The sequence below is a fragment of the Bufo gargarizans genome, chromosome 2 (assembly GCF_014858855.1).
Source record: "Bufo gargarizans isolate SCDJY-AF-19 chromosome 2, ASM1485885v1, whole genome shotgun sequence".
In the NCBI taxonomy this organism is placed as follows: domain Eukaryota; kingdom Metazoa; phylum Chordata; class Amphibia; order Anura; family Bufonidae; genus Bufo; species Bufo gargarizans.
Window position 1 is genome coordinate 585,982,413 of NC_058081.1, and position 27,836 is coordinate 586,010,248.

At 42.9% G+C, this 27,836-nt stretch overlaps 1 protein-coding gene across 1 annotated transcript in view; it reads right to left on the minus strand.

The window, feature by feature from the left end:
* Positions 1-27,836, minus strand: part of SLC2A5 (solute carrier family 2 member 5) — a 54,994-nt gene that overhangs the window by 3,442 nt on the left and 23,716 nt on the right. The window contains exons 3-10 of the mRNA XM_044278235.1: positions 22,413-22,511; positions 17,077-17,237; positions 12,108-12,232; positions 9,502-9,654; positions 9,085-9,210; positions 6,258-6,445; positions 3,599-3,709; positions 1,445-1,546 (exon numbers count right to left, since the gene is read on the minus strand). Coding sequence (XP_044134170.1) covers positions 1,445-1,546; positions 3,599-3,709; positions 6,258-6,445; positions 9,085-9,210; positions 9,502-9,654; positions 12,108-12,232; positions 17,077-17,237; positions 22,413-22,511 — 1,065 coding nt within the window. The remainder of the gene's footprint in view (positions 1-1,444; positions 1,547-3,598; positions 3,710-6,257; positions 6,446-9,084; positions 9,211-9,501; positions 9,655-12,107; positions 12,233-17,076; positions 17,238-22,412; positions 22,512-27,836) is intronic.

Genomic DNA, 27,836 nt, shown 5'->3' on the forward strand with positions numbered 1-27,836 from the left:
ATCACATCAGGGGCATCAGAAGCATCCGTCCATTACCTGGGGATCCTTTCATTTGGATGACTGCCAGGTGACTCTAGATGATGTCTGCTGACACAACTGATTGCCAGAGGGTCCAACCACACTGCATGATGGTATAGGCCTCAGTGATCCATAATTAAACTAATGAGGACTGCACTGTTTAGTCGCATGGCAATTATCAATGCAGACCAACTAAACCAGGGGTGGCCAACCTGTGGCTCTTGAGCCACATGCGGCTCTTTGCTTCTTCAAGTGAGGCTCTAGCTGTGAAGCCAGGAAGCACTCTCCACCCCATGCTCAGATCTCTTTTCCTGACCAGGCACTGTTACTACTTTGCAGCTCCAGTTCACTCTCCACTCAGTCCTGATGCACACAGTGTAAGAACGTAGTACGTGGAGACACGCACTATGACCTGACATTGCGCTGATCAGGAGAGGGAAGAGATTTTTTTTTAATTATAGAACTGAGAATGTGGGTCTGATCTGAGCATAGGGGGATTTGGATAATGGGGGGGGGGGGGTCCAGATCTGAGTAATGGGAGTCTGATCTGAGCATGAGGTTTCAGATTTGAGCATGGGGGGGCAGATTTGAGTATGGCGGTCTTGTTTGAGCATGGGTTGGTCAGGTCTGAGCATGGGGGGGTTCAGATCCGAGAAGGGGGGAGATCTGAGCATGAGGGGGGGGGGGGGATCTGAGCATGTGGGCGAGATCTGAGCACTGAGGGTCTGACACTGGGAGTCTGATTTGTGCTGTCTGATCCAAGCATTGGGGTCTGATTTTGGGGGTTTGATTTGGAAGTCTGATGAGGTTTGGTGATCTTATTGTAGGTCAGATAAGTATTGGGGATCTGATTTAGGAGTCTGATCTGAGGTCTGATGAAAAATATATTTTTTTCTCTGCTAATGAACAATAAGAAAAATAAGAATATTTTTAGCAGACCTCAGATCAGTTGAAAAATATATATTTTTTAATCTTATTTTTCTTTGTTAAAACCTAGGTGCATCTTGTAGGGCGAAAAAAACGTTAACTGTGTGTAAATGTATAGCCTGTGGCTCCTGGTAGTCATACTTTTTTTTTGGGCTCTTTGTGTATGTAAGGTTGGCCACCCCTGAACTAAACAGTGTGTCCTCATTAGTTTCATTAGGGTTTGCTGCAGCCGCAAGCTAAACATGACACAACTGCGGCGTCCGGTCGTACCCTGAGAGAAGCCAGCTTTATTTTAAAAAATAGATTGACTGCTTTGGAAAAGCCCTTTTTTGTTAGAAGGATCCCCTGCAAACAAGCTGACCACATGGAATCCAATTACTGTTGATGAAAGGAACAAGGAATTCTTTACAAAAACCATTAAAAATATGTTACCAATAGAAAAAATTAAATAGAAGAAAATGAATCTAGACTTTAGAAGTATCAAGGGATTCTCTCCTACCTGATATACAAGTGCAATAGTCAACACAACACAAGCCGTGCAACAAGTCCCAAAGCCCAGGAGCAGGAGTAACCTTCTCCCCCAAGATTCCACAATGAAGATCTAAAGGAAGAAGCAGAAAAACATGATACAAACATATAGAATATTAGTACATAGTGTATATATTTATATGAGATACACAGTCCGGATTGCTGTTCTAACACAGTGGAGTGGACTTGTGCGCATGCACAGCAGTCCTGACAATGTATTGCAATGCAGCTCTGAGAGCTGACAACGGGGGGCAAGAGGAAAGTAAAAATAGTGACCTGGACTCCATATCTGCAGTACTACTCATGTATTACTGTAAATAATGGTCCAAAAGCGGGGTGACAGTTTCCCTTTAATGTCTGATTAGCCAACCCTTTTCAGAATGTGGCCTTCCCAGCAATTAGTTGGTCACTCTGGGTCCGATTGTCAGATTTACCACCCGATGTAGCAGCAGTGCCACCTTATTCTGCTCTTATACGAAAATTCACTCTGGGTCCCACTCCTAACATAACATCAAACAGCTGATTTTGACTGAGAAAGCAGTGGCCGTGGGACAGGGGGTTACATGAAGGCTATTCAGATGAATGGGCACATGTATAATGTCCACCAAAACAGGATTCACAGCTACAGAGTGGCTTTTGCACATAGCGCGAGCAGCTCTCACCTATAATATTATTATGCCCCAGTAGGGCACATAGACAGGGTTTGTTCATGTGAGCACCCTTTTACCACAATATAGGCAGTGGCGTAACTAGAAATGACTTTTTTGAACAGGCTCAACCCCAGCAACCCCCTCCTCCCGTGCAACCCTCACTCCTGTGGCTAGTCAAGACCGCTCTCTCAGGCCAGGCCCAGCAGTCGCTCTGTCTGTTTCCTACTATATACTGTAGGTCATGTCACTGTATATACTGTCACTGTATTTAATGTCATTGTATAATACTGTTGAGGGGGCCCTGATAAGAAAATCTTTCAGTCCTCCTCCTGGGTGGTTCCCTTCTGAGTTCAGGCCCCATGGCAGCCACTTCCCCCCATAGCTACGCCCCTGAATATAGGTTTAAAGGGATTCTGTCACCAAGTTTTAGGCTATAGAGATACGGACATGCACGGCTAGATCGCCGCTAGCATGTCCGCAATATACCGGTCCTATAGGGCTGTGTGCTTTTATTTTGTTGAAAAAAGGATTTTAGAGATATGTAAATTAGTCTTGTAAGGTGCCCAAGGGGCTGTACGAACCTTCCTGGTGCCCAGCCATGCCCGCCTGTGTCCTCCGAATCTCCTCCTTTCATAAATATGACCAATAGATTGCCGTAAACTCCCAATGCGCAAGATCGTGCATGCGCAGTGCCGGTATAGTGTTCCTTCCCTGTGCTGGCATTAGCCTCAGGGAAGGAGCTGCGCATGCGCGAGCTCGCGCAACGCAAGATTACGGCTATCAGTGACGAAAGGAGGAGATTCGAAGGACGCAGGCGGTGCTGGGCTCCTTTACAGGGGGCGTGGCTGGGCACCAGAAAGGTTCGTACAGCCCCTTGGGCTCCTTACAAGGGTCAATTACATATCTCTAAAATCATTTTTTAAACAAAATAAAAGCCCACAGCCCTATAGGACAGGTATATTGCGGACATGCTAGTGGCGATCTAGCCGTGCATGTCCGCAGCTCTATAACCTAAAACTTGGTGACAGAATCCCTTTAAGTGACAACCCCTGCCCAAAGCAGATACATTTTAAGGAAAGCAGGGGATTCGCTCAGCTCTGCTGAAACCCCTGCATAATGAAACGGGGCAGGATATCCAGCACGGCTTTAGCGGAGCAGAGAGAGAAAGGGCAGGAGCAGCCATGTGTGTTCTTGCCAGTACAGCGCTCACAGAATCCATACACTGCATGCATGGCTATAGTGTACGGATTCTTTATGCGCCGCTCCAGGGAAAAGTGCTGTAGACAGGCCCGAACTTTGAAGACCTATTTTGCTAGAACAACAATAAAACCAATAAATAAAATATATTATAAAAAATGATTATCATTATTATTAGGAAATTTATAGCAGTTTAAAAAAAATGATGGAAGTTTTAGGTACACTTTAAGCACTTGTGCTAGCCTCTAACCAGTATTTCCACTTAAGATTTTACTCACTGCAACCAAAGTCATCAGAACATTGACAGATCCGGTGGCCACTGTGACATACTGAACTGTCTGATCTGGAACTCCGGCTTGTGAGTATATCGTATCTGCATAGTAATAAACCTGTACAAGATGGAAGACAGTAACCAGTCAAGTCAGGATTACAAATGCGTAAAAAGTTAGAGCTACTCATACTAATGAGATGGGCATCATAGCCTCTATGGGGCCCCTGGAGGAGAATCTAGTGAAGAACAGCCTTAGGGGCTCGTGCACATTTTTGAAAACAGTAAAAGCAAAGATGTATGTGGTGTCTTTAACGTAGTACCTGGTGGAGTATTTTATCGCTATAGTTATAGATATAGTAATATCACCAGTTTATACTTCCACCTTAACAGTGGGACTTGGTTCACATTGGATTAACATATAATATTAATAACATATTAGATAATAAGCCCCCTAAACGTCATTGACCTCCAAGATGACTTCTGATGTTCAATATAATTTATTACTTTAGGGATCATGTTCACAAAAGTGTTTTTCTTCAGTGTGATATCCGTATTTTTATGTGGATGGCACACTGACCCATTCTTTCCTATGGGGCCATGGACAAACCCACATTTTTTGGGGATCCACATTGCCGTTCTGCAAAATTATAGAACATGTCCTCTTCTGGTCCGTTTTGAGGACGAGAACAGGCATTTCTATTGATGGAAGTAAGAAAAATGGAGAATGCACACAGAAGATAGGTTAGCAGAATGGGGTGTCTCTACCAGTCAATAGGGATGGGATGGTGCGCAATATCTAAGTGTTAACTCCAACACACCAGAAATGTATAAGGAAGTAGTAATGGAAGATATGGCACTCGTATATCTGAAGGGCTGCTCAAACATTCGACTTTATTAGGTTCAATTATTCCAATGTTCCATATGTCACACTAAACTAAAAAGTTCATATGTTTTTTTAAAAAATCATACAAGATACGTAAATTGTACAGAAATTAAAACACAATACAGTTAAAACATCACTAAAATGACGGTTCAAAATGAAAATCACTGGGGAGTAAAATGAATAATTAATCACATAAACCTAACAGCACTTGGTATGTCCACCACAATGGAAGCTGGTTATCGAATATAATAATCGTCAAAATCGAAATTTCGACTAAGATCATTACCAGATATTCGATTGCTATAATCCCCGAATATTTGAACTGCAGTGCTCTTATATAATTTTCACAAAAGAAGGCAGCTGATTCCGATTCGATTATTAGCTAAAAGTCGCAGATATTACATGGGTCCAACACCGTATATTCGACTGACTCACAAAGTCAATATTTCGTAATAAGAGCTCTGAAACAGGTAGGACGCCACCTAGAGCTGGAATCCCGAATAACTCATATTGCGATTAACTTGTGAATTATTACACAGTTCAAATATTCGGCAATTAAAGCAATAGAATATCTGGTGATGATCTTAGTCGAAATTTCGATTTTAACGATTATTATATTCGATAACCAGCTTCCATTGTGGTGGACATACCAAGTGCTGTTAGGTTTATGTGATTAATTATTCATTTTATTCCCCTGTGATTTTCATTTTGAACCGTAATTTTAGTGATGTTTTAACTGTATTGTGTTTTAATTTCTGTACAATTTACGTATCTTGTATGATTTTTAAAAAAAACATATGAACTTTTTAGTTTAGTGTGACATATGGAACATTGGAATAATTGAACCTAATAAAGTCAAATGTTTGAGCAGCCCTCCAGATATATGAGTGCCATATCTTCCATTACTGCACACAGAAGATAACTGCGGATCCATGGATTACGGACCAAAATAGGGATATGGTCATGTGCAGGAGGCTTCAGGATAGGTTATATCGATATCCCATAGGTGGGGGTCTAACGTCTGACATCATCCCCCGATCAACTGTTTCTGGCTCTGTCAACTGTATAATTTCTTGCACCAGCATTCTGCACATAGCACCCTTTCACTTATCTGCCAGCAGAGCTGCAGTACCCCAGCATGGCCACTACACAGTGCACGATTCTGTCTGCTACCAGAACAGCACACTTATTCGTTTCTGACACCTGCAGCTATCCGAAACAGCTGATCGTGGGGGTTCTAGGTGTCAGACCCCCCACCTATCTCATATTGATAATCTATCTAAAGGATAATCATCGTTCAGCCAATCATCTCTCTGTTAATGAGCTATTATGTGTGAATGAATCTCCTTTTAGGCTAGGTCTACACGACGACATTTGTCGTGCGACAGATAGGGCACAACTACACTGCAACATTTGTCGCACAACATTTTGTTGCACCAATGTCGCACGACAATTTTTATAATGGCAGTCTATGGTGTCGCACTGCAACATGCGACATGCTGCGACTGCGACAGTTGCAAAAAAATCCATCTCGATTTTCTGCGACTGTTGCAGTGCAAAACCATAGACTGCCATTATAAAAATTGTCGTGCGACATTGGTTCAACAAAATGTCGCACGACAAATGTCGTCATGTAGACCTTGCCTTAAAGTGCTTCTGTGGGAAGAGAAAAGCAGAGTCTATGTAACGCCACTCTTCTCTGAAAATCTAGAGAATGACTTTGCAGTAATGGTCCTATACTAAATGATGTGAGAGTCAAGAACGCAGCAGATTTCCAGCTCACCGCATTTATCCCTGACAACTGCTGTCCCATGTTCATGACAATAATAGAGATGAGCTGCCAGCGAAGTGGACGAAACGTGCACAGGTTTCCGACTGACAGGCGTCCTTCTGCCTTCTCCGATTGGTCTTCTTGATACATTTCATTTATTTCATTATCCACATCATCCCAGCCCCTCAAACGCTTCAATGCTTGGAGGAAGAATATATATATCAGCTTCAACGATCCATAATGTACACCAATATCTACCAAACGTTATCAGTCATCAGCCATTGGTATAGTCAGTAGTAGTGTATCTCAAAACTATGGAAGGATGTGATATCCTATCTATAAACGACAAAACTTACTCTGGAGCTATCTTCTGAAGTTGGTGGCCTCATGGTCAATGTTGGACCTGCTTTTTTCTAGTTAGTGTATGGTCATACATTCAGGTTTCTTGATGCAGTTCTGGAAGCCAAAAAGATAAGTACATTTAATGAAAAGAGGAGAAGCCGTTTCTGTCTTTAATACTTTCCCTCCTTTTATGATCCACTCCTGATTTTGGCTTCCAAAACCGCATCAAGTAATCTGATTGTGTGGTCATACCCTTTAAGGTCTTGACAAGACTGATATAGCATCCTATGCCTAGTACAAGGCCTGAGGGGCGTTGTATGACTTCTCTGTTTGAAGGGTAGGTGCACATGTGAGACTCTTAGGCTTCCGACTCTGGTTAGTGAAACTGTAGTGCTCGAGTCAGTAGTTCAGCCTATAGTTTGGGGTCATAACAACTTCATCATTTTAAGGCCTACATCTTGAATGAGTGCCACTGTCCTCCTTTCACGCCTCATGCAGGACACTTCCATAGATTCTTTGGACACAGCAATTGTCTGTCTCCTGCAACATACCTTACAACATGACACATTTATGAAGGAGACAATAATAACACTTTCCCCTCTTTGTCATTATCTACGTTACTGTTGAGGCCTCAGACCCCTTGGAGTTACCCAAAACCCAGTTTGCAAACTACTGCCATCTACAATCACAGTTTGGAAAAGTAAGTGTTGTAGTTCCATCAGCAGACAGAAGGGGGCATTTCTTATTTTGTACAATTTACAAGTCTTTAACCCCTTGAGGGCACATCATAGTTTGGTACTTATAGGGGTTTTCTGAGATATTTTAACTGATGACCTATCCTATTAGTTAGAAAATCTCAGACAACCCTTTAAGGCTCCAGCAATTGTTTGAGATTTTTCATCTCTGCTTTTCTAAAAGCCTTAAAGGGAGTCTGTCACCAACATTTCACTTTTTTAACCCTTCCCACAGCTCCCTAGCATGCTTACAGTTAATCAAAACGTTACCTCTGGCATCTTTCCTGCTGTTATAAATCCATCAAAATCGATCTTTATAAGATATGCAAATGAGGGCTCGCAAGTGCTCAGGGGCGGCGTTACTCTCTTAGGTGCCCTGCTTGCTCAGCCTTTTCATTGCGTCCCCCCGCCCCTTCCTACCCTTCACCCGCCCATCCTTTCCCTCTGACCGCCTTTCTCATAGCTTGTTATTCCGCCAATATCTCGTGCCTGCGCACTCATTCCTTTGGCCGGCGCATGCGCACTGCGATGCCCATTCCTTGTATGCCATTACAGTAATTAATGCGCATGCGCCGATGGACCGCCTCCTTTGTTGAGTTTTCGCGTCGTTAGCCGGCGCATGCGCAATAGTTACTGTGATGCCGTACAAGGAATGGGCATCGCAGTGCGCATGCGCCGGCCGACGGACGGAGTGCGCAGGCGCGGGATATTGGCGGAATAACAAGCTATGAGAAAGGCGGTCAGAGGAAAAGTATGGGCGGGCGGAGGGTAGGAAGGGGCGGGGGACGCAATAAAATAGGCTGAGCAAGCAGGGCACCTAAGAGAGTAACGCCGCCCCTGAGCACTTGCGAGCCCTCATTTGCATATCTTATAAAGATCGATTTTGATGGATTTATAACAGCAGGAAAGATGCCAGAGGTAACGTTTTTGATTAACTGTAAGCATGCTAGGGAGCTGTGGGAAGGGTTAAAAAAGTGAAATGCTGGTGACAGACTCCCTTTAACTTTATTATTTTTCTGTCCTACATAGCCTACTTGCTTCATGCATAACAAGTTGTAATTTTTAATGCCACCATTTTGGGGTACCTCTAATGTATTGTGTCATTTTTTAAAACATTTTAGTTTTCTTCTGTGAAAAAAACAACACAATTTGGTGTTTTTTGGGGTTTAGTTTTTAGTGTGTTTACTGCATGGTACTAATATGTTAATTTTATTCTGTAGGTCAGTATGATTATGGAGATACCACCTTATATTCTACTAATTTAAAAAAAGGGGCCTTTTTTTTTAGAAAAAAGAATGCTTTGTGTTGCCATATTCTGACATTGATAAATTTTTTACGTTTTTACCAATGAGTTCCTGACCCCGCTCAATCACTGTGACATAGTGTTATAGCACTGAGCATTATGTCACTGCGCTCAGTGACGTAACAGGATGTCACTGAGTGGGAAAGGGTTAAAAGGAGTAGTCCCATAATTTTTTACTCAAATGATACTGTACTTGCAGGAGTCAACTTTGGGACCCTCCCCTATCAGGAAAATAGTGGTTCAGTGTCCCATGTTGGGCAATTCCTGGATGCCACATTCTCCATACAAATCCTTGAAGTACAGATAGAGAATGTATGGAGTCTATAGAGAATTCAGCAGCCAGGAATTGGCAAAAGGGGGCATACCGGACCCCTATTCTCCTGATGATGGTGATGGGGACTTGATTGCATGTAAAAGAATGAGGTTCATGGCACCACTTGCTGCATTAAATAGCACTCACCCTTCTTGGCTTCATCCTCTTTGCCTTTCTGCAGCAATGTGTATCTTGGGCTTTCAGGGAAGAAGGGCAGTAACATCAGCTGCACCACAGCAGGGATTCCCGTCAGTGCCAGCAGTATGGGCCAACCTGCCACAGGCCAGTATAATAAAGATTAGCCTTACACTGTCCACACATCAGTTTGTGATCTAAAAAACACCCTCAATGGGGTAATACAACACGACAAGCATCCAAAGCACAAGAAAAAAGTAAACAAAGCCCAGCAGGGAGCACCAGAGCTGTGGCACTTGAACAGTGGGTGATTTAACAGAATTGGAGGTTTTTATTATTTTATGCAATTTTCCCCCCTCAGCTACAGTTTGTCCAATCTTGGACAGCCCCTATCATACAACAGTGAAATTTACTACCAGCATTTCTCACCATCTGGATTTCCAAGGATGATGCGGATTCCAAATATCTGTGCAAAAAGAATACCAATAGTGATCAACAGCTGGGGCATCACACCAATAGCTCCTCGAAGATTTTTGGGGGACATCTCACCGAGGTACATTGGGACAACATTGGAGGACAGACCTGTGGTATAAGAAGGTAGGGGGGTTTTCAGATATGGAACTGCTGTTTGCAATTTGCTCATATATAAGGAGGCTGTCACATCAGGACAACCCCCATCTAGAATCCTGATTAGGGCATATGGACATCATAAACGGGGGTTCCCTGTTAAGAACCCCCCTCTATCAGCCAGAGCCACCAGCATCTCTCATTGTAGTGGACTCAGCCCCCATCTATTACATAAACAAATGTATTTGACTGGTAGTCACAAATACTATATTCCCCTACAGTGGCCATCAGGAACATCTCCTGGTGATGACAACTGATTGTTGAGCTGGCTGCAAATAGAGACGGACTGTCAACTTGTCATGACAATCCCTTTAAAGGAAACCTGACAGGTGAGGGCAGCTTAATGTAATGACAGACACTCTGATTTCAGCCGTATATAACTTATGTGCTAATGTTCACTTGCATGTAAAAACCTATGCTTTCTCTCACCACTGATTGACAGGTTATATCATATAACTATGCATAGGGAGAAATTTGTCATTCAGCAGCTGGAAATGGAGGTAGACTGTATGTCACTGGACTCCTTGTTGGCCACACTATTGTAGGCCGTGTACCAGGGTGGGCTTCCCAGGATACAGTGAAATCACGAACAAGGAAAGCAACCCCAAAACAGAATTTTGCATAAATGTGGCAATAAACACAACCACAAATGCTGAGAACATACAATAAATTTACATACACCCAGCCCGAAGGCTGAGACCCCTGTGTTGCACAGCATGGCGCCCTCTGATGGATGAGGGAGAAAAGTGAAGTAATTTACCTGCTGGCGGCCACAACTAAACTGCGACACCTTACCTGTTATTACCCTAAAAATAAGAACCACTGTATGGGTGTGCGTTACGGGCTTACAATCTTACCAAGTTCTACAGTATTCCCCCTCCCATAACTGGTCCTGTAGCACGTGCCTGAGTATTCCTTCTGAGCAAGAAAACGCCAGCCTGGCTTGAGTTCGTGAGAACTTTATCAGCTCCCTAATGTGAAATGTCACTTTAAGTTAAGAAGTCCTTGAAATGAACAGGAGTAACACTTGTGGCTGGACACAAACAGAAACCCTAACTAACTACAGACCTGGTCTCAGTCTCTAGATGTCAACACTGTGATGAGGTGCGCGCGCGATCTTACCGACCCGGGTCTGCTTTGCATCTGCTGGTGACTCTGAACAGAACAAACGTCTCTCCAACAAGCATGCGGTACCGCAGTGTATGTTGCATTGTGCCTCTACTCTCATCAGCATTCCTGGCCACAATCTTTCTTCCTCTGGACAGGATCAGGGTCTTGGACACGATCATCTTCACTTAGCTGCAGCTCTGGTATCTGAGGGTTGCTCTCACACCTGGATGCCGTCAGATTCTCTGCTCACACAGTTCCTTAGCTTCACCTCCCTCTAAGATGGCTGCTCTGTCTTTCTCTTCCTTTCCAGACCTTGTGTAATCCACCTCTCTCATGAATATGGAGATATATGTGCAGTCTGTAGCTGTGTTAGGAAACAGCGGCATCTTGTGGCCAAACAGCAAAATGTCAGTCCAGAACATTTAATTTAATCACACAAACAGTTTCCAGACAAGGAAAGCTGTTTCCCCATTTCACATGATGAAAGTTACCATCAGAGGCCTAACTAGAAATTACTAGGCCCCACAGCAAATCTTTGAATGCCGTCCCCAGCAACTTCTTAGCAAACCAATGGTCCCGTGAAACCCTAACTTCCGTGGATAGTCAAAAGCTCTCTCAGACCAGGCCCAGCAGCAGTTTCCTACACGTACATACTGTACGTCATGTCACTGTATATACGGTCACTATATATAATGTCATTGTATGATACTGTTGAGGGGGCCCTGACAATAAAATCTTTTAGTCCTCCTCCTGGGTGGGCTCTTTTTGAGTTTGGGTTCCGTAGCATCCGCTTCCTTGCTTCCGCTATAGCTAAGCCCCTGGTTACCATGTAAGTTCTTAGAAATGGGTATACATTAACACATAAGAGTCATAAGTCTGAAACAGCGTGTCTGCCGCATTATGCTGCCCTCAGCAAAAGGGCTCATGCACACGAACATATTTTCTTTCCGTGTCCGTTCAGGTTTTTTTGCGGACCATATGCAGAACTATTCATTTCAATGGGTCCGCAAAAAAAACTACAGTTACTCTGTGTGCATTTTATTTATGTATGTCTGTTCCCTAAAGAAATAGAACATGTCCTATTATTGTCTGCAATACGGACAAGGATAGTACTGTTCTATTAGGGGCCAGCTGTTCCGCAAAATGCGGAATGCACACAGACGTCATCTGTATTTTTGCGTATCTATTTTTGCGGACCGCAAAATACATTAGGTCGTGTGCATGAGCCCTAAATGACCTGACAAATTCCCTTTAATCCAAGTTTCGTTCTATATCTCATATCCTTATAAATTTCTTACCTGCACAGATGCCGATTACCAAGCGGCAGGCGATGATGACTTCAAAAGACTTGGACAGAACGCTGGTTCCCATTAAAATAGCCGGGACAATGGAAAAGATGTTGTTCAAAAGCAAAGTGCCTTTTCTGAAGAAGACAGGAGTTATGTTCATTGACATTAAGTAGCCCAACTGTACACATAGCAGATCCACAGTGATCACATGATGAGGTTAATTTATGAAGCCATGTAGCTTTCTGGGTAAAAAAAAATAGCTAATTATGGTACACCCCATTTTTATGCAAACTTTTGTGGCTTTTGGGGATTTATACACCACACTAATGCTTTTAAAAAGTGGGTGGGAAAATGGATTTGGTTATCTACGCAAGTAATTATACAACACATTTAACAAATTTAACCTTTTTTCAAAATGTTGAAAAAAATATTTCTATCTCGCTCCAGTAGAGGGTGGCATTAAAACTGGAGTAACGTCTCTAGACATACATACGGTACCTCAACATAGAAACTGCAACACCAAGGACAAGCCATAAGTTATGCAAATCAAGGAAGTAGCAGTTGTCGCTAACATCTACAGATAATCAAATTTTCGAACACCTAGCTCCAATCTGTGGGATGTGGGAGGGGCATAAAAGCCAGATTCAATGCAAAGTTTTTTAGCCACATGAAGCCTAAAAAATCGGATCAAGTTGCATTGGATGATTGTGTGATGCCTCCTGTTCGTCGACAAGCCAGTTATCGTCACTTATCACAAACTGAGAGCGACAGAATCCTTGAACTGAGAGACCTTGGTTTATCACTCCAACAGATCACTACACTCCTAGTCCAAGATGTCAGCACTGTTCAATGTTTTGAGTCCCGGTATTTGGTAGAACCCGATGAACTGGAATGACAGCAAGAGGTGCACAGAGGCAAACCTCTCCACGGATGGATCATCTGATTAGAAGAATAGTGATGCATTCTGTACTGCAAGTGAAATTAGTTGTCACATCCCAAGCCTAGGGCGGCAAAAAGTGTCTACACAAACAATCAGAAGGTGTCTTCACGACATTGGGCTGTGAGTCAGACGTCCAGCTACAGGTGTTCCATTGACCTCAAGCCACAGTTCTCAAAGACTATCATATTGGACAGGAAGATGGCAATGAAGACGGGAATGGAGGTCTGTCCTATTCAGTGATGAGTCCGACTTTTGTCTTGAGCGCAGTGATAGCTAGAAATTAGTCTGGATGTGGGCAACCCCATGAAGAGGCCTTCACAAGGGAACGTCACACTGGTCCTACTCCTGGGTTATGGTATGGAGTGGTATAATGTATGGTAGTCGGACCCCTCTAGTCTTCATTTCAGGTACACTAATAGCTTGGTGTTACATTGATTTAGTTATGGAACCAGTGGTTATGGCCATTTCTCCAAAGTGTCCCAGAAGCTGTTTTTAACCGCCTCCGGACCGCCTAACGCAGGATCGCGGTCCGGAGACGGCTGTCTCAGGCAGAGTGACGCATCTATGCGTCATCTCGCAAGACGTGAGATTTCCTGTGAACGCGCGCACACAGGCGCGCGCGTTCACAGGATCGGCAGGTAAGCGAGTGGATCTACAGCCTGCCAGCGGCGATCGTTCGCTGGCAGGCTGTAGATGCGATTTTTTTTAACCCCTAACAGGTATATTAGATGCTGTTTTGATAACAGCGTCTAATATACCTGCTACCTGGTCCTCTGGTGGTCCCTTTTGCTTGGATCGACCACCAGAGGACACAGGCAGCTCAGTAATAAGTAGCACCAAGCACCACACTACACTACACCCCCCCTGTCACTTAATAACCCCTTATTAACCCCTGATCACCCCCCTGTCATTGATCACCCCCCTGTCATTGATCACCCCCGTAAGGCTCCATTCAGATGTCCGTATGTGTTTTACGGATCTACGGACCCATGGATCGGATCCGCAAAACACATACAGACGTCTGAATGGAGCCTTACAGCCCAATATACACTCCCTGATCACCCCCCTGTCATTGATCACCCCCTTGTAAGGCTCCATTCAGACGTCCGTATGTGTTTTGCGGATCCGATCCATGGATCCGTAAAACACGGACACCGCGGATCCGCAAAACACATACGGACGTCTGAATGGAGCCCTACAGGGGGGTGATCAATGACAGGGTGGTGATCACCCCATATAGACTCCCTGATCACCCCCCTGTCATTGATCACCCCCCTGTAAGGCTCCATTCAGACATTTTTTTGGCACAAGTTAGCGGAAATTGACATTTTTTTTTTTTTTTTTTTATCTTACAAAGTCTCATATTCCACTAACTTGTGTCAAAAAATAAAATCTCACATGAACTCACCATACCCCTCACGGAATCCAAATGCGTAAACATTTTTAGACATTCATATTCCAGACTTCGTCTCATGTTTTAGGGCCCCTAAAATGCCAGGGCAGTATAAATACCCCACATGTGACCCCATTTTGGAAAGAAGACACCCCAAGGTATTCGCTGAGGGGCATATTGAGTCCATGAAAGATTGACATTTTTGTCCCAAGTTAGCGGAAAGGGAGACTTTGTGAGAAAAAGAAAAAAAAAGAAAAAATCTATTTCCGCATGGCGAGTTCCTAGAATTTTTAATTTTTTGTCACAAGTTAGCGGAAAATTATGATTTTTTTCTTTTTTTCTTACAAAGTCTCATATTCCACTAACTTGTGACAAAAAAAAAACTTCCATGAACTCACTATTCCCATCACGAAATACCTTGGGGTGTCTTCTTTCCAAAATGGGGTCACTTGTGCGGTAGTTATACTGCCCTGGCATTTTAGGGTCCCTAATGTAGTTTGAAATCAAAATGTGTAAAAAATGCCCTGTGAAATCCTAAAGGTGCTCTTTGGAATGTGGGCCCCTTTGCCCACCTAGGCTGCAAAAAAGTGTCACACATGTGGTATCACCGTTCTCAGGAGAAGTTGGGCAATGTGTTTTGGGGTGTCATTTTACATTTACCCATGCTGGGTGAGAGAAATATCTCAGCAAAAGACAACTTTTCCCATTTTTTATACAAAGTTGGCATTTGACCGAGAAATACATTTAAAAAATCATCATTTTCCGCTAACTTGTGACAAAAAATTAAAAGTTCTATGAACTCACTATGCCCATCAGCAAATACCTTAGGGTGTCTACTTTCCGAAATGGGGTCATTTGTGGGGTTTTTCTACTGTCTGGGCATTGTAGAACCTCAGGAAACATGACAGGTGCTCAGAAAGTCAGAGCTGCTTCAAGAAGCGGAAATTCACATTTTTGTACCATAGTTTGTAAACGCTATAACTTTTACCCAAACCATTGTTTTTTTTTACCCAAACATTTTTTTTTATCAAAGACATGCAGAACAATAAATTCAGAGAAAAATTTATATATAGATGTTGTTTTTTAAAAAAAAATTTACAACTGAAAGTGAAAAATGTCATTTTTTTGCAAAAAGTTTGTTAAATTTTGATTAATAACAAAAAAAAGTCAAAATGTCAGCAGCAATGAAATACCACCAAATTAATGCTCTATTAGTGAGAAGAAAAGGAGGTAAAATTAATTTAGGTGGTAAGTTGCATGACCGAGCAATAAACGGTGAAAGTAGTGTAGTGCAGAAGTGTAAAAAGTGGTCTGGTCATTAAGGGTGTTTAAGCTAGGGTAGCTGAGGTGGTTAAACAAGACAACGTCAGACCGCATTTTGCTTGTGCTACCGCGAGCAGCCTGCGTGGCCTCAACGTGCTATCATGGACTGCAGCTTCTAAGGACTTGTCTCCTATCAAGCACATCTTGGACTTCACTGGTCGGCAATTGCAAAGGGAGCTGCCAGCAGCTGATCTTGATGATTTGCGTGTCCAAGTGCATTCAATGTGGCAGAACATTCCTCAGACAACAATTAAAAGGGTCATTGATAGCATGTCAAGATGTGTAAGTGCTTGTATTTCTGCAACTGACGCCCATACTCGATACTGAATAAATTGAGAAGTTTTGAATATTTTGTTTCCATTTTTTTTATCATCTGCATATGATTAACATGTCTATTGTATCCTGTAATTTCCATAATTCCACAACTTTTCTTTGTGTCGCAATTTTAATGTTGAGGAAGTGTATTTAAAGAGGACCTGTAACATCTCCTCACATGTCTGTTTCAGCAACTACTTGCATTCCTCATGTAAGAATTCTGGAGCATCTATTCTTATGACTCTTCGATGTACCATTCTTTTATTATTCCTGCTTGAAGTTATAAATGAATTACTAGCAGTTTGCAGTGAAGGTCCAAATGGGTGTTACCAGTTGGGGGGGTGTCCCTACACAGTCTGATTTTGGCAGCACTGAATGTATAGTGTCAGACTGTGCAGGGACACGTCCCCAACTGGTAACAACCAACTGGACTTTCATTAAAAATTGCTAGTAATTCATTCATAAGTTCTAGCAAGAATAACAAAGGAATGGTACAACGCAGAGTGATAAGAATAGATGGTCCAGAGTTGTTATTACATGTATGCAAGTAGTTACTATAACAGACATGTCTGTCTATCATGGTATATGTAATCTTAACCTGAAGAAGGGGAACTTTAAATCTCTGAAGCGTGTTGTTTCCTGGCTTGTCCTTACACTAAAATAAGATTTCCATTTATCTTCAAGTTGCAATTGTTTTTGCACCAAACATTATTGTTTGATGGACTGTCTATCCTGGAGAATCGGAGCACTCCAGATATCTTTCAATATCAATAAATTCTGATGCATTCTGACTGACTCGGGTATGGGGCACAGCATCGGGCAATGTTATATGGGCCGTGAGGTATGTAAAAAACTGCCCTGGTGCATGTAGTATGCCATGACTCTTAGCCATCTCAGAAAGTTGGCTGAACCAAATATCACCAAGACACTGTAATATTCAAAGCAAATTTTCTCCACAGATCAGTATAATAATTATTGTATTCCTTGTGTAATACAGACACACTCACCTGCCAAGTTTGTTGACTAAAGGCCCCACCAATAAAGATCCAAAGAATCCACCCAGTGGATATAACGAGACAGTAAGTGACCACAGGATGGTCTCTAAGTCTTTGCCCATTAGCGAGCCATAACGTTCAAGGTACGTTTCATTATAAAAGCTTTGCATAAACTGAGAACAAAGAGAAAATGTGAAAACGTTTTAATTACTACATAAACACACAAATGATTATTTCCAAAATAGCCAACAATCTTTGTATGTGTAATCAGGGGCCTGAGGACTGTACAGCCAGTACATAGCAGAATTGTATCTGTGCTTCATCCTCAGCAAACTGGGCATGGTTCAAAATCTGCCTGTTCCCAGTTACTATCAGTTCTAACCTGCAGATATGCAGTCAGTATAACACATTTCAGTTTTGATCTACTTTTAATTCTGTGAACTAGTGAATGTTTCTTTGTTTTCTAGAAATAAAAAATACCCCTTCACTGTGGGTGTTTATGACTTGGGGGGACAAGTGCCTTTCTCTTGTAACCATTAGGCTTCTTAGGTGCATTAACATTGCTATTTTAGCTTTCAATAGAGATTTTTTAATACCCAAAACTATATTCTAACATATACCTTGACAGGTACACAGAGTTTAATGGGTCAAACAGAGTTCAAAGATTCATCTTTGGACTTTGTTTGATATGTTTTATGTACGGGTATTTTCATAGGACAGAAAAGTCTACCAGGTTACTGGCGAAAATGCCGGAAGCAAATGGAAAACAGGTCAGAGTCCAAAGGTCAATCCATTGAACTCTGTTTGACCCATTAAAATCAATGTACCATACATTTGGAAACCATAAGCCATCCTCAAGCTGTCAGTTACATAACAATCTGACACTCCCAGCGTTAATTAATGACGGTATCCCCACTGGGTACCACAAGTGTCCTTCTCAATTCAACTGTATCACCTTTATCAGGATGGTGATACAGTTGAATACTTTGATGGGCACAGGAGCCTGTGGCTTCCACCCTCATAGTAAACAGAACACTAGGCTTAAAGCCTATGAGGCAGTTTACAGATGACATTGGGACGACTCAGGCTGGAAGATGGTTTTAGACGCCGATCTTAACACCCATGCGCTGGCCTCTACATAATTTAGGAGGATCCAACGCCACTTCTAAATCGGCTACAAGAAAATTTAGCACATCTAAAGTCACAGGTGCACATCCATAAAGCTAGCATACAGAAAGCAAACAAAAAACGTATAGCAGCACACCATTACACATGCAAATAATAGAACTAGGGATTAGGGATTATTCTGGATTACAGTGGTACTATACTTACTACATATGAAGAATGGAAGCTCTTCGTGCACATTTTTGATCAAACGTGTCGGGCCCATCTACCAACATCAAGGTGGCTTCTGCAGATGGGAACCTAACACTAACATAACTGCCTCTCCTGGGCCTAACCTAAGCCTACAATGTCCAGGGCGGTGTAGGAACCAGTGGTATTTATACTCTGCTCAGAAGTCCTGGGCGGATGGGCGGGGAGTGCTCAATCTAAACATACTACAAGAAAATTTAGACTAGCTCATCCAAAATCACAGCTGCACATCCATAAAGCTTAGGTTAGGTCCAGGAGAGGCAGTTCTGTTAGTGTTAGGTACCCATCGGCAGAAGCCACCTTGATGTTGATAGATGGGCCCGACACACGTTTGATCAAAAATGTCTGCAAAGAGCTTCCATTTTTCATGTATAGTACCACTGTAATCCAGAATAATCCCTAATCTCTAGTTCTATTGCTTCTATATCTACGCCAGACCATTTTCTAAAGCAGGCATAGAAAATGATAAATGCAACGGGCCAGCCCCTGGCATGAGCGGGGAAGAAGTCGCAGATTCTGATGCACCATGCCGTGCGACATAATCTGCACCAGATATACGCCAAAAACATGACGTATATCTGGTCATGAATCACCCCCTAAGTGTATGAGGCTGAACAACAGTAGCAAGCACAGCGTGGGGACAGCAGAACTGTTGAATTTGGGAAATAAAAACACAGACCCTTTCATCTAATCCAGGACAACCTGTCTAAAGGTCCCTGTCACACAATCAGTGTTTAGTCAGTGCTTGATCAGTTATTTCCATCAGTGATCGTGAGCAAAATCGCGCATGCAGAGGTTTTTGTCCTGTTGTCTGTCGGCATATTTGCTGGGCTGCGGCCGGATCTCTGGCTGGTCCCCATTATAATGAATGGGGCTGGGCGGACATCCGCCAGCACATGGGTGTAAACTGTAGTACAGATCCAGTAGGATGTTCCCGTGCTGGAGCAGCCTGCCGGACAGGATAAACGCCAGTGTGAAACTGGCCTGAAAGTGTCTTAAATGTTATCAAGTTCCCCTACTAAATGACACTTTACATTATTCTGGGGTTTTATTAAACTCGCTGTTGACTAAAACACATACATTAAGCCACGGCGTAGGAATGTGACTGTAACCCATCATTTACTTGCTTCAGGCCTTCTCTACCATTTGATAGAAACATTATACAAGTTCATGGGTGACTGGTGAGAATGGTAATGACACGGCATGCAAGATCAGAGAATTTTTACCACAGCAATAAATAGACTGGAAGATACCTATAGAGGTATGCCATCTGACCTCCGATATTGGAGGGGGCATGCAGATTTATACTGCTCCCAGTTCTGTACTAGCCATAGACTATAAATCCATTTGGCATAAGCTCATCCTACTGTAGCTGTGGGCAGTTAACCCTGTATAATTTATCAAGATATAAGAGAGTTCCCTAAAACAGATATACAGGTGCTTCTCAAAAGATTAGCATATTGTGATAAAGTTCATTATTTTCTGTAATGTACTGATAAACATTAGACTTTCATATATTTTAGATTCATTACACACCAACTGAAGTAGTTCAAGCCTTTTATTGTTTTAATATTGATGATTTTGGCGTACAGCTCATGAAAACCCAAATTTCCTATCTAAAAAAATTAGCATATTTCATCCGACCAATAAAAGAAAAGTGTTTTTAATACAAAAAAAGTCAACCTTCAAATAATGATGTTCAGTTATGCACTCAATACTTGGTCGGGAATCCCTTTGCAGAAATGACTGCTTCAATGCGGCGTGGCATGGAGGCAATCAGCCTGTGGCACTGCTGAGGTGTTATGGAGGCCCAGGATGCTTCGATAGCGGCCTTAAGCTCATCCAGAGTGTTGGGTCTTGCGTCTCTCAACTTTCTCTTCCCAATATCCCACAAATTCTCTATGGGGTTCAGGTCAGGAGAGTTGGCAGGCCAATTGAGCACAGTAATACCATGGTCAGTAAACCATTTACCAGTGGTGTTGGCACTGTGAGCAGGTGCCAGGTCGTGCTGAAAAATGAAATCTTCATCTCCATAAAGCTTGTCATCTCCATAAAGCTTTTCAGCAGGTGGAAGCATGAAGTGCTCCAAAATCTCCTGATAGCTAGCTGCATTGACCCTGCCCTTGATAAAACACAGCGGACCAACACCAGCAGCTGACATGGCACCCCAGACCATCACTGACTGTGGGTACTTGACACTGGACTTCAGGCATTTTGGCATTTCCCTCTCCCCAGTCTTCCTCCAGACTCTGGCACCTTGATTTCCGGATGACATGCAAAATTTGCTTTCATCCGAAAAAAGTACTTTGGACCACTGAGCAACAGTCCAGTGCTGCTTCTCTGTAGCCCAGGTCAGGCACTTCTGCCGCTGTTTCTGGTTCAAAAGTGGCTTGACCTGGGGAATGCGGCACCTGTAGCCCATTTCCTGCACACGCCTGTACACGGTGGCTCTGGATGTTTCTACTCCAGACTCAGTCCACTGCTTCCGCAGGTCCCCCAAGGTCTGGAATCGGTCCTTCTCCACAATCTTCCTCAGGGTCCGGTCACCTCTTCTCGTTGTGCAGCGTTTTCTGCCACACTTTTTCCTTCCCACAGACTTCCCACTGAGGTGCCTTGATACAGCACTCTGGGAACAGCCTATTCGTTCAGAAATTTCTTTCTGTGTCTTACCCTCTTGCTTGAGGGTGTCAATGATGGCCTTCTGGACAGCAGTCAAGTCGGCAGTCTTACCCATGATTGCGGTTTTGAGTAATGAACCAGGCTGGGAGTTTTTAAAAGCCTCAGGAATCTTTTGCAGGTGTTTAGAGTTAATTAGTTGATTCAGATGATTAGGTTAATAGCTTGTTTAGAGAACCTTTTCATGATATGCTAATTTTTTGAGATAGGAATTTTGGGTTTTCATGAGCTGTATGCCAAAATCATCAATATTAAAACAATAAAAGGCTTGAACTACTTCAGTTGTGTGTAATGAATCTAAAATATATGAAAGTCTAATGTTTACCAGTACATTACAGAAAATAATGAACTTTATCACAATATGCTAATTTTTTTTAGAAGGACCTGTACTGTATTATAAGGTTATGTGGCAAAGAATTTTGGAACTAAATGAATGGTTCACATTATGAGACTGTCACCAGGCACAATACCTTGCAGGACTAGCTCAGCTGAATGTCATGATACCTTTCACTTAGTGATCCATTTCTTCATTCTGGAGGAAAAGTACTTGTAATACATATACAAATGAGAAGTTGTGCATTAAGGGTGGTCCCAAGCCTCTGTGCACCCTTGCTCCTCCTGCTTCCTCTGCAAGTCTCTCCCTCTCCTTCCTGACTGACATGCCCAGGTGAGATGACTTTGCAGGAACATGCAAGGAGAGGGAGAGGCAGGCAGAGGAAGAAGGAGGAGCCAGGGTGCACAGAGTGGTTTGGGACCGCCCTTAATGCACTTACCTGCTCATTTGCATATGTCTCCAGAATAAATTAACAGATTGCTGAAGACTGTATTACAGTGCCCAATTTTTCGGCAGATAATCGCTAATGAGCACTCCTTAGTGATCATCTGGCAGTGTAATACTGCTGCAGATTGCCCGATGAATGAGCAAACTTGTTTAAAGAGGACCTGCAGGCAGCATGTTATAGAGCAGGAGAAGCTGAGCAGATTGATATATAGTGTTATGGGAAAAGATTCAGTATAACATGTAATTTATATTTAATTCTCTGCTGTTTATAAGACTGCCCATCTGTCTATTATTAGTGATTGATAGCATTCTCTAATAAAGATATCCCCGTGTACATCTGAACTCAGAAAAAGGAGAGATATAAATGTATAAATTACACGTTTTACTGAATCTTTTACAAAACCATATTTCAATCTGCCCAGCTCCTCCTGCTCTATTACATGCTGTCTGAAGATTGCATTGCATTTTGTGGTGGTTCTCTTTATGTATGGCGCTGAATGTTAATGAGGACACTCACTGGAGCAGGAGAATTTACTGAAGCCACATTATATCCATACTGGAAAGATGATCCAACGGTGGACACCAGGGTCACAAGAAGAAGTGTTGCTGTCAGCTTCTGTAAACCAAACAGAAAGCAGAATATTATCATAATCTAGACAGTAAATGGAAACGCTTAAAGGGGTTCTTTGTTTTAACTGATGATCTATCCTCTGGATGGATCATCAGCATCTGAACGGTGAGGGTCCGACACCCAGGACCCCCGCCAATCAGCTGTTTGAGAAGGCAGCGGCACTCCAGCCGCACCGCGGCCTTCTCACTGTTTACCGCCGGCCCAGTGACCTCACGACTAATATCATCTAGCGTGGGCGGGGCTAAGCTCCAGTCAAGTGAACAGAGCTTAGCCCCGCCCACGCTAGTTGATACTAGTTGATCAGATGCTGATGATCTATCCAGAGGATAGATCATCAGTTAAAACAAACTGCAGAACCCCTTTAAGGTACTGTATAATGACAGATATGTAATGCCTATCATTTCTATCTGAGGTGTCATCAGTGACCATTAGAGGGCTAACACAGAGAAGTGATCTTAAAGAGGTCACCCCTCCTGTCTGTGCTAAACTACCAGCAGCACTAGGTAGGAGCTGGGGAGAGCAGTACAAAAAACTATATTTTTCAGACTATAAGATGCATCAAGGATTTGGGGGAGGAAAATAAAAAATATATATATTTTCCATCAGACAGACCCCCAAATCAGACCCCCATTCTTTATCAGACCTCAGATCAGACTCCAAAATCAGACCCTCAGCCTAAGGGTCCATTCACACGTCCACAAAATGGGTCCGCATCCGTTCCGCAATTTAGCGGAACAGGTGCAGACCTATTCATTTTCAATAGGCCCGGAATGTGTTGTCCGCATTTGCGGATCCGCACTTCTGGTTCTGCACTTCCGCTCTGCAAAAAAATAGAACATGTCCAATTCTTGTCCGCAATTGCGGGCAAGAAAAGGCATTTTCTATGGGAGTGCCGGCGATGTGGGGTCGGCAAAATGCCGGTGTCCGTGTTTTGCAGATCCGCAAAACACATACGGACGTGTGAATGGACCCTAAGTCAGATCCCTCAAACTCCAGCCCCCAACAGAGCTCAGATCAGACATTTAAAAAAAAAAAATAATAAAAATAAACTTATCTTGCTTGTTCCGGACAGCACTGCATATCCAGGACTCACCACTCTGTCTCTTCTTCCGGGTCCAGCTGTGTACTGTGATCTGACCGTACACAGCGTTAGGTAATCCTACATCCTGCCTCTGTGCACGATAAGGACACGGCAACAGGACCCGGAAAAAGACTAGGGGAGGTGAGTACAGCCAGCGCATGCTGCCTTCACCTCCCCGTTCCTCCTGCATGCTAATGACCTCTTTCATAATGGGAGTGGTCATTAGCATTCTGACTATAAGACACACTGCCACTTTTCCACCATTTTTATAGTACGAAAAATTTGGTACCTTTTGTGGGATATTTCTCATCAAGAGTAGTGTGAATATGAAGTGTGATTCTGCTCCTGCAAGTGCCCAGAGCAAGGCTTCAATTGACCAGTACAGATATCAGTAGTATAGGGCTACTGTTCTCGTCAAACTAAAAGTGACAGGTGGACACACCCCTTTAACCACCCATAACCCTGCCCACTCCATCCACAGCCCCGCCCCATCGCCCGCCCCAAACTCTGCCTAAATACCGCCCATTCAATTCTCTTTTTTTCTGTTAGATCTGATATTACGTCAGTAATTCAATTAAGTTTTAATATCTTTAAAATTAAAATGATATTAAGCTTGTATTAAAGGGTTTCTGTAATCAGAAATAACGTTATGTAGCTGACTGACATTAAAGATGTGCTAATGTCAGCAGTACATAACAGTATGCTTAAAGTATAACTGTCGTATATATTAACCCTTTAGGGGGGAGGGCTCTGGTTACTGACACTTTTGGGGGGCTATTGTTACTGGCTAGTGAGGGCAGTTTCTAGGTACAATTTCTCTCAGGGTGAGTGTGAAAAAAACTCCCCCCCACATGAAAACTGCTCGATAAAATCATATCAGAAGAGTACTTGCAACCGTATCACCAGATTTATAAATTTTTTTAATGCTTAACACAAGATTTCTTGAGAGCAAAAGAAAATTATAAATTACTGCTTAAACTGCTAGAAGTCGCAGGCAGAGTGGTACAGGAGAACTGCAGTATAAAGGAAGGCAATACCCTTAGGCCCCTTTCACATTGCACCCACACTGAATCCGGACTTATTCATTTCTATGGGGCTGTGCACACAAGCGGTGATTTTCACGCATTACTTGTGCGTTGCGTGAAAATCGCAGCATGCTCCTCTTTGTGCGTTTTTTACGTAACGCAGGCCCCATAGAAAGGAATGGGGTTGCGTGAAAATCGCAAGCATCCGCAAGCAAGTGCGGATGCGGTGCGATTTTCACGCACGGTTGCTAGGTGATGATCGTGATGGGGACCCAATCATTATTATTTCCCCTTATAACATGGCTATAAGGGAAAATAATAGCATTCTGAATACAGAATGCATAGTACAATAGGGCTGGAGGGGTTAAAAAAATAAAAATAAAAATTGAACTCACCTTAATCCACTTGTCTCTTCTGTCTTCTTTTGTGAGGAATAGGACCGTCACTACGTTCATCACATGGTCCGTCACATGATTCATTACCATGGTGATGGATCATATGACGGACCGTGTGATGACCGCAGTGACGTCATCAAAGGTCCTATTCCTCACAGAACAAGACACAAGATAAGCCGGCTGCGCGAACAAGTGGATTAAGGTGACTTAAATTATTATATTTTTTTTTTTAACGCCTTCTGCCCTATTGTACTGTGCATTCTGTATTCAGAATGCTATTATTTTCCCTTATAACCATGTTATAAGGGGAAATAATATAATCTACACTACAACTAACCCAAACCTGAACTTCTGTGAAGAAGTTCGGGTCTGGGTACCACAGTCGTTTTTTTATCATGTGCGTGCAAAACAAATTGCACCCGCGCAATAAAAACTGAACATCGGAACGCAATCGCAGTCAAAACTGGCTACAATTGTGTACCTACTCGCGCGGGTTTGCCACAATACACTGGGACGCATCTGGACCTTTTCCGGACACGCTCGTGTGAAAGAGGCCTTAGAAGAGTAGTCATGAAATACAATCATCAATAATGTGCAAAACCAAAAAACTGTCATGTTAGCATTTAATAACTAACTAAAACCCAATCACAGCAGGTCTCAACTAGCACACGCAAGTAAATGTACAAAAACCAAGTAACATATAAAACCAGATTCAAGGCATAGATGGCAAGGCAGATTACTGTATACTGTACATAAAATGTATGGAGGTTACACCATGCCAGACAATATAACCTCTGTGCCATGCTGTACAATAAACAGTATAACCCCTACACAGTGTAGAGGTATACTGTATATTGTTTGGCACAGTGTAGAGGTATACTGTATATTGTGTGGCACAGTGTAGAGGTATACTGTACATTGTGTGGCACAGTGTAGAAGTATACTGTATATTGTGTGGCACAGTGTAGAGGTATATTGTATATTGTGGGGCACAGTGTAGAGGTATACTGTATATTGTGGGGCACAGTGTAGCGGTATACTGTATATTGTGTGGCACAGTGTAGAGGTATACTGTATATTGTGTGGCACAGTGTAGAGGTATACTGTATATTGTGTGGTACAGTGTAGAGGTATACTGTATATTGTGTGGTACAGTGTAGAGGTATACTGAATATTGTGGGGCACAGTGTAGCGGTATACTGTATATTGTGTGGCACAGTGTAGCGGTATACTGTATATTGTGTGGCACAGTGTAGAGGTATACTGTATATTGTGTGGTACAGTGTAGAGGTATACTGTATATTGTGGGGCATAGTGTAGTGGTATACTGTATACTGTTTACCCCCATGTGCTAGTATCAAGTGCCAACCCCCATCCCCCCATGTGCCAGTATCAAGTGCCTCCCGCTCCCCCCCATGTGGCAGTAACAGTTGGGTATTTAAAAAATACAAAAACCACTTATACTTACCTCCATGTCAGCGATGCGATGCAGCCTCTTTCGGCCTGTGTCCTGCGCTGTATGTCCATATATGGAGTCAGTGCTTGTGTATTTCAGAAAAGTTTCTGCTAGGACTCAAACCCACGACCTTCTGTATCAGAGGCAAGGCACTTAACCAAACAGCTATAAGAGCTGCATAGCCACTGAATGAAAAAATATGAGACTTCTACTGTAGACTCGTTTATAGCTTTGATAGCTAGTGTACATCCATACACATGACAGCTTCCCCAGAGCACTCAGCTCTGCTATATCTCTATATATGATAGCTGCCCCAGCACACCCAGCCTGCTACATCTATACACATGACAGCTGCCCCAGCACACCCAGCTCTGCTACATCTATACACATGACAGCTGCCCCAGCACACTCAGCTCTGCTATATCTCTATATATTTATCTACTGTATAGTAATACTTAGAGATATATAGATATAGCAGAGCTGAGTGTGCAGTAACATAGTGCCATAGCACACTCAGCTCTACTATATATCTATATATGACAACTGCCCCAGCACACCCAGCTCTGCTACATCTATACACATGACAGCTGCCCCTACATACTCAGCTCTGCTATATCTCTATATATCTACTGTATAGTAATACTTACAGATATATAGATATAGCAGAGCTGAGTGTGCAGGGGAAGCTGTCATGTGGATAGATGTAGCAGAGCTGGGTGTGCTGGGGCAGCTATCATATATATAGAGATATAGCAGAGCTGAGTGTGCTGGGGCAGCTGTCATATAGAGATATAGCAGTGCTGGGTGTGTTGGGGCAGCTGTCATGTGTATAGATGTATACTGGTTATAACAGCTATAAGAGAGTCTACAGTAGAAGTCTCATATTTTTTCAGTTAATGGCTATGCAGCATAGCTGTGTGGGTAAGTGCTTTGCCTCTAATACAGAAGGTCCCAGCAGACACATCTCTCCCTCTCCTGAGGACGGTAATACAGATGACTATGCAGATGATTTGTTGGATTCGAATCTTGTAAATGAGAAGCATGCAAGATTTAGCAGAGCTGGGTGTCTATAAAGTAGTAATGGAGGTGTTTGTGGCAGTTGCTACACCGGCCAATGAGCATCCTTGCTGCCGGCGTCCCCCTTCTGACAGCGCTCGGTCCAAGTGGCGGCCATCTTCAATGAATAGTGAAATTGCAGTTTTATGCAGACTGGTTTAATCTTATTAACCACTTAAGGACCACAGGTTTATACCCCCCTAGTGACCAGGCCCTTTTTTACAAATCGGCACTCCACAACTTTAACGGTTTATTGCTCAGTCATGCAACTTACCACCAAAATGAATTTTACCTCCA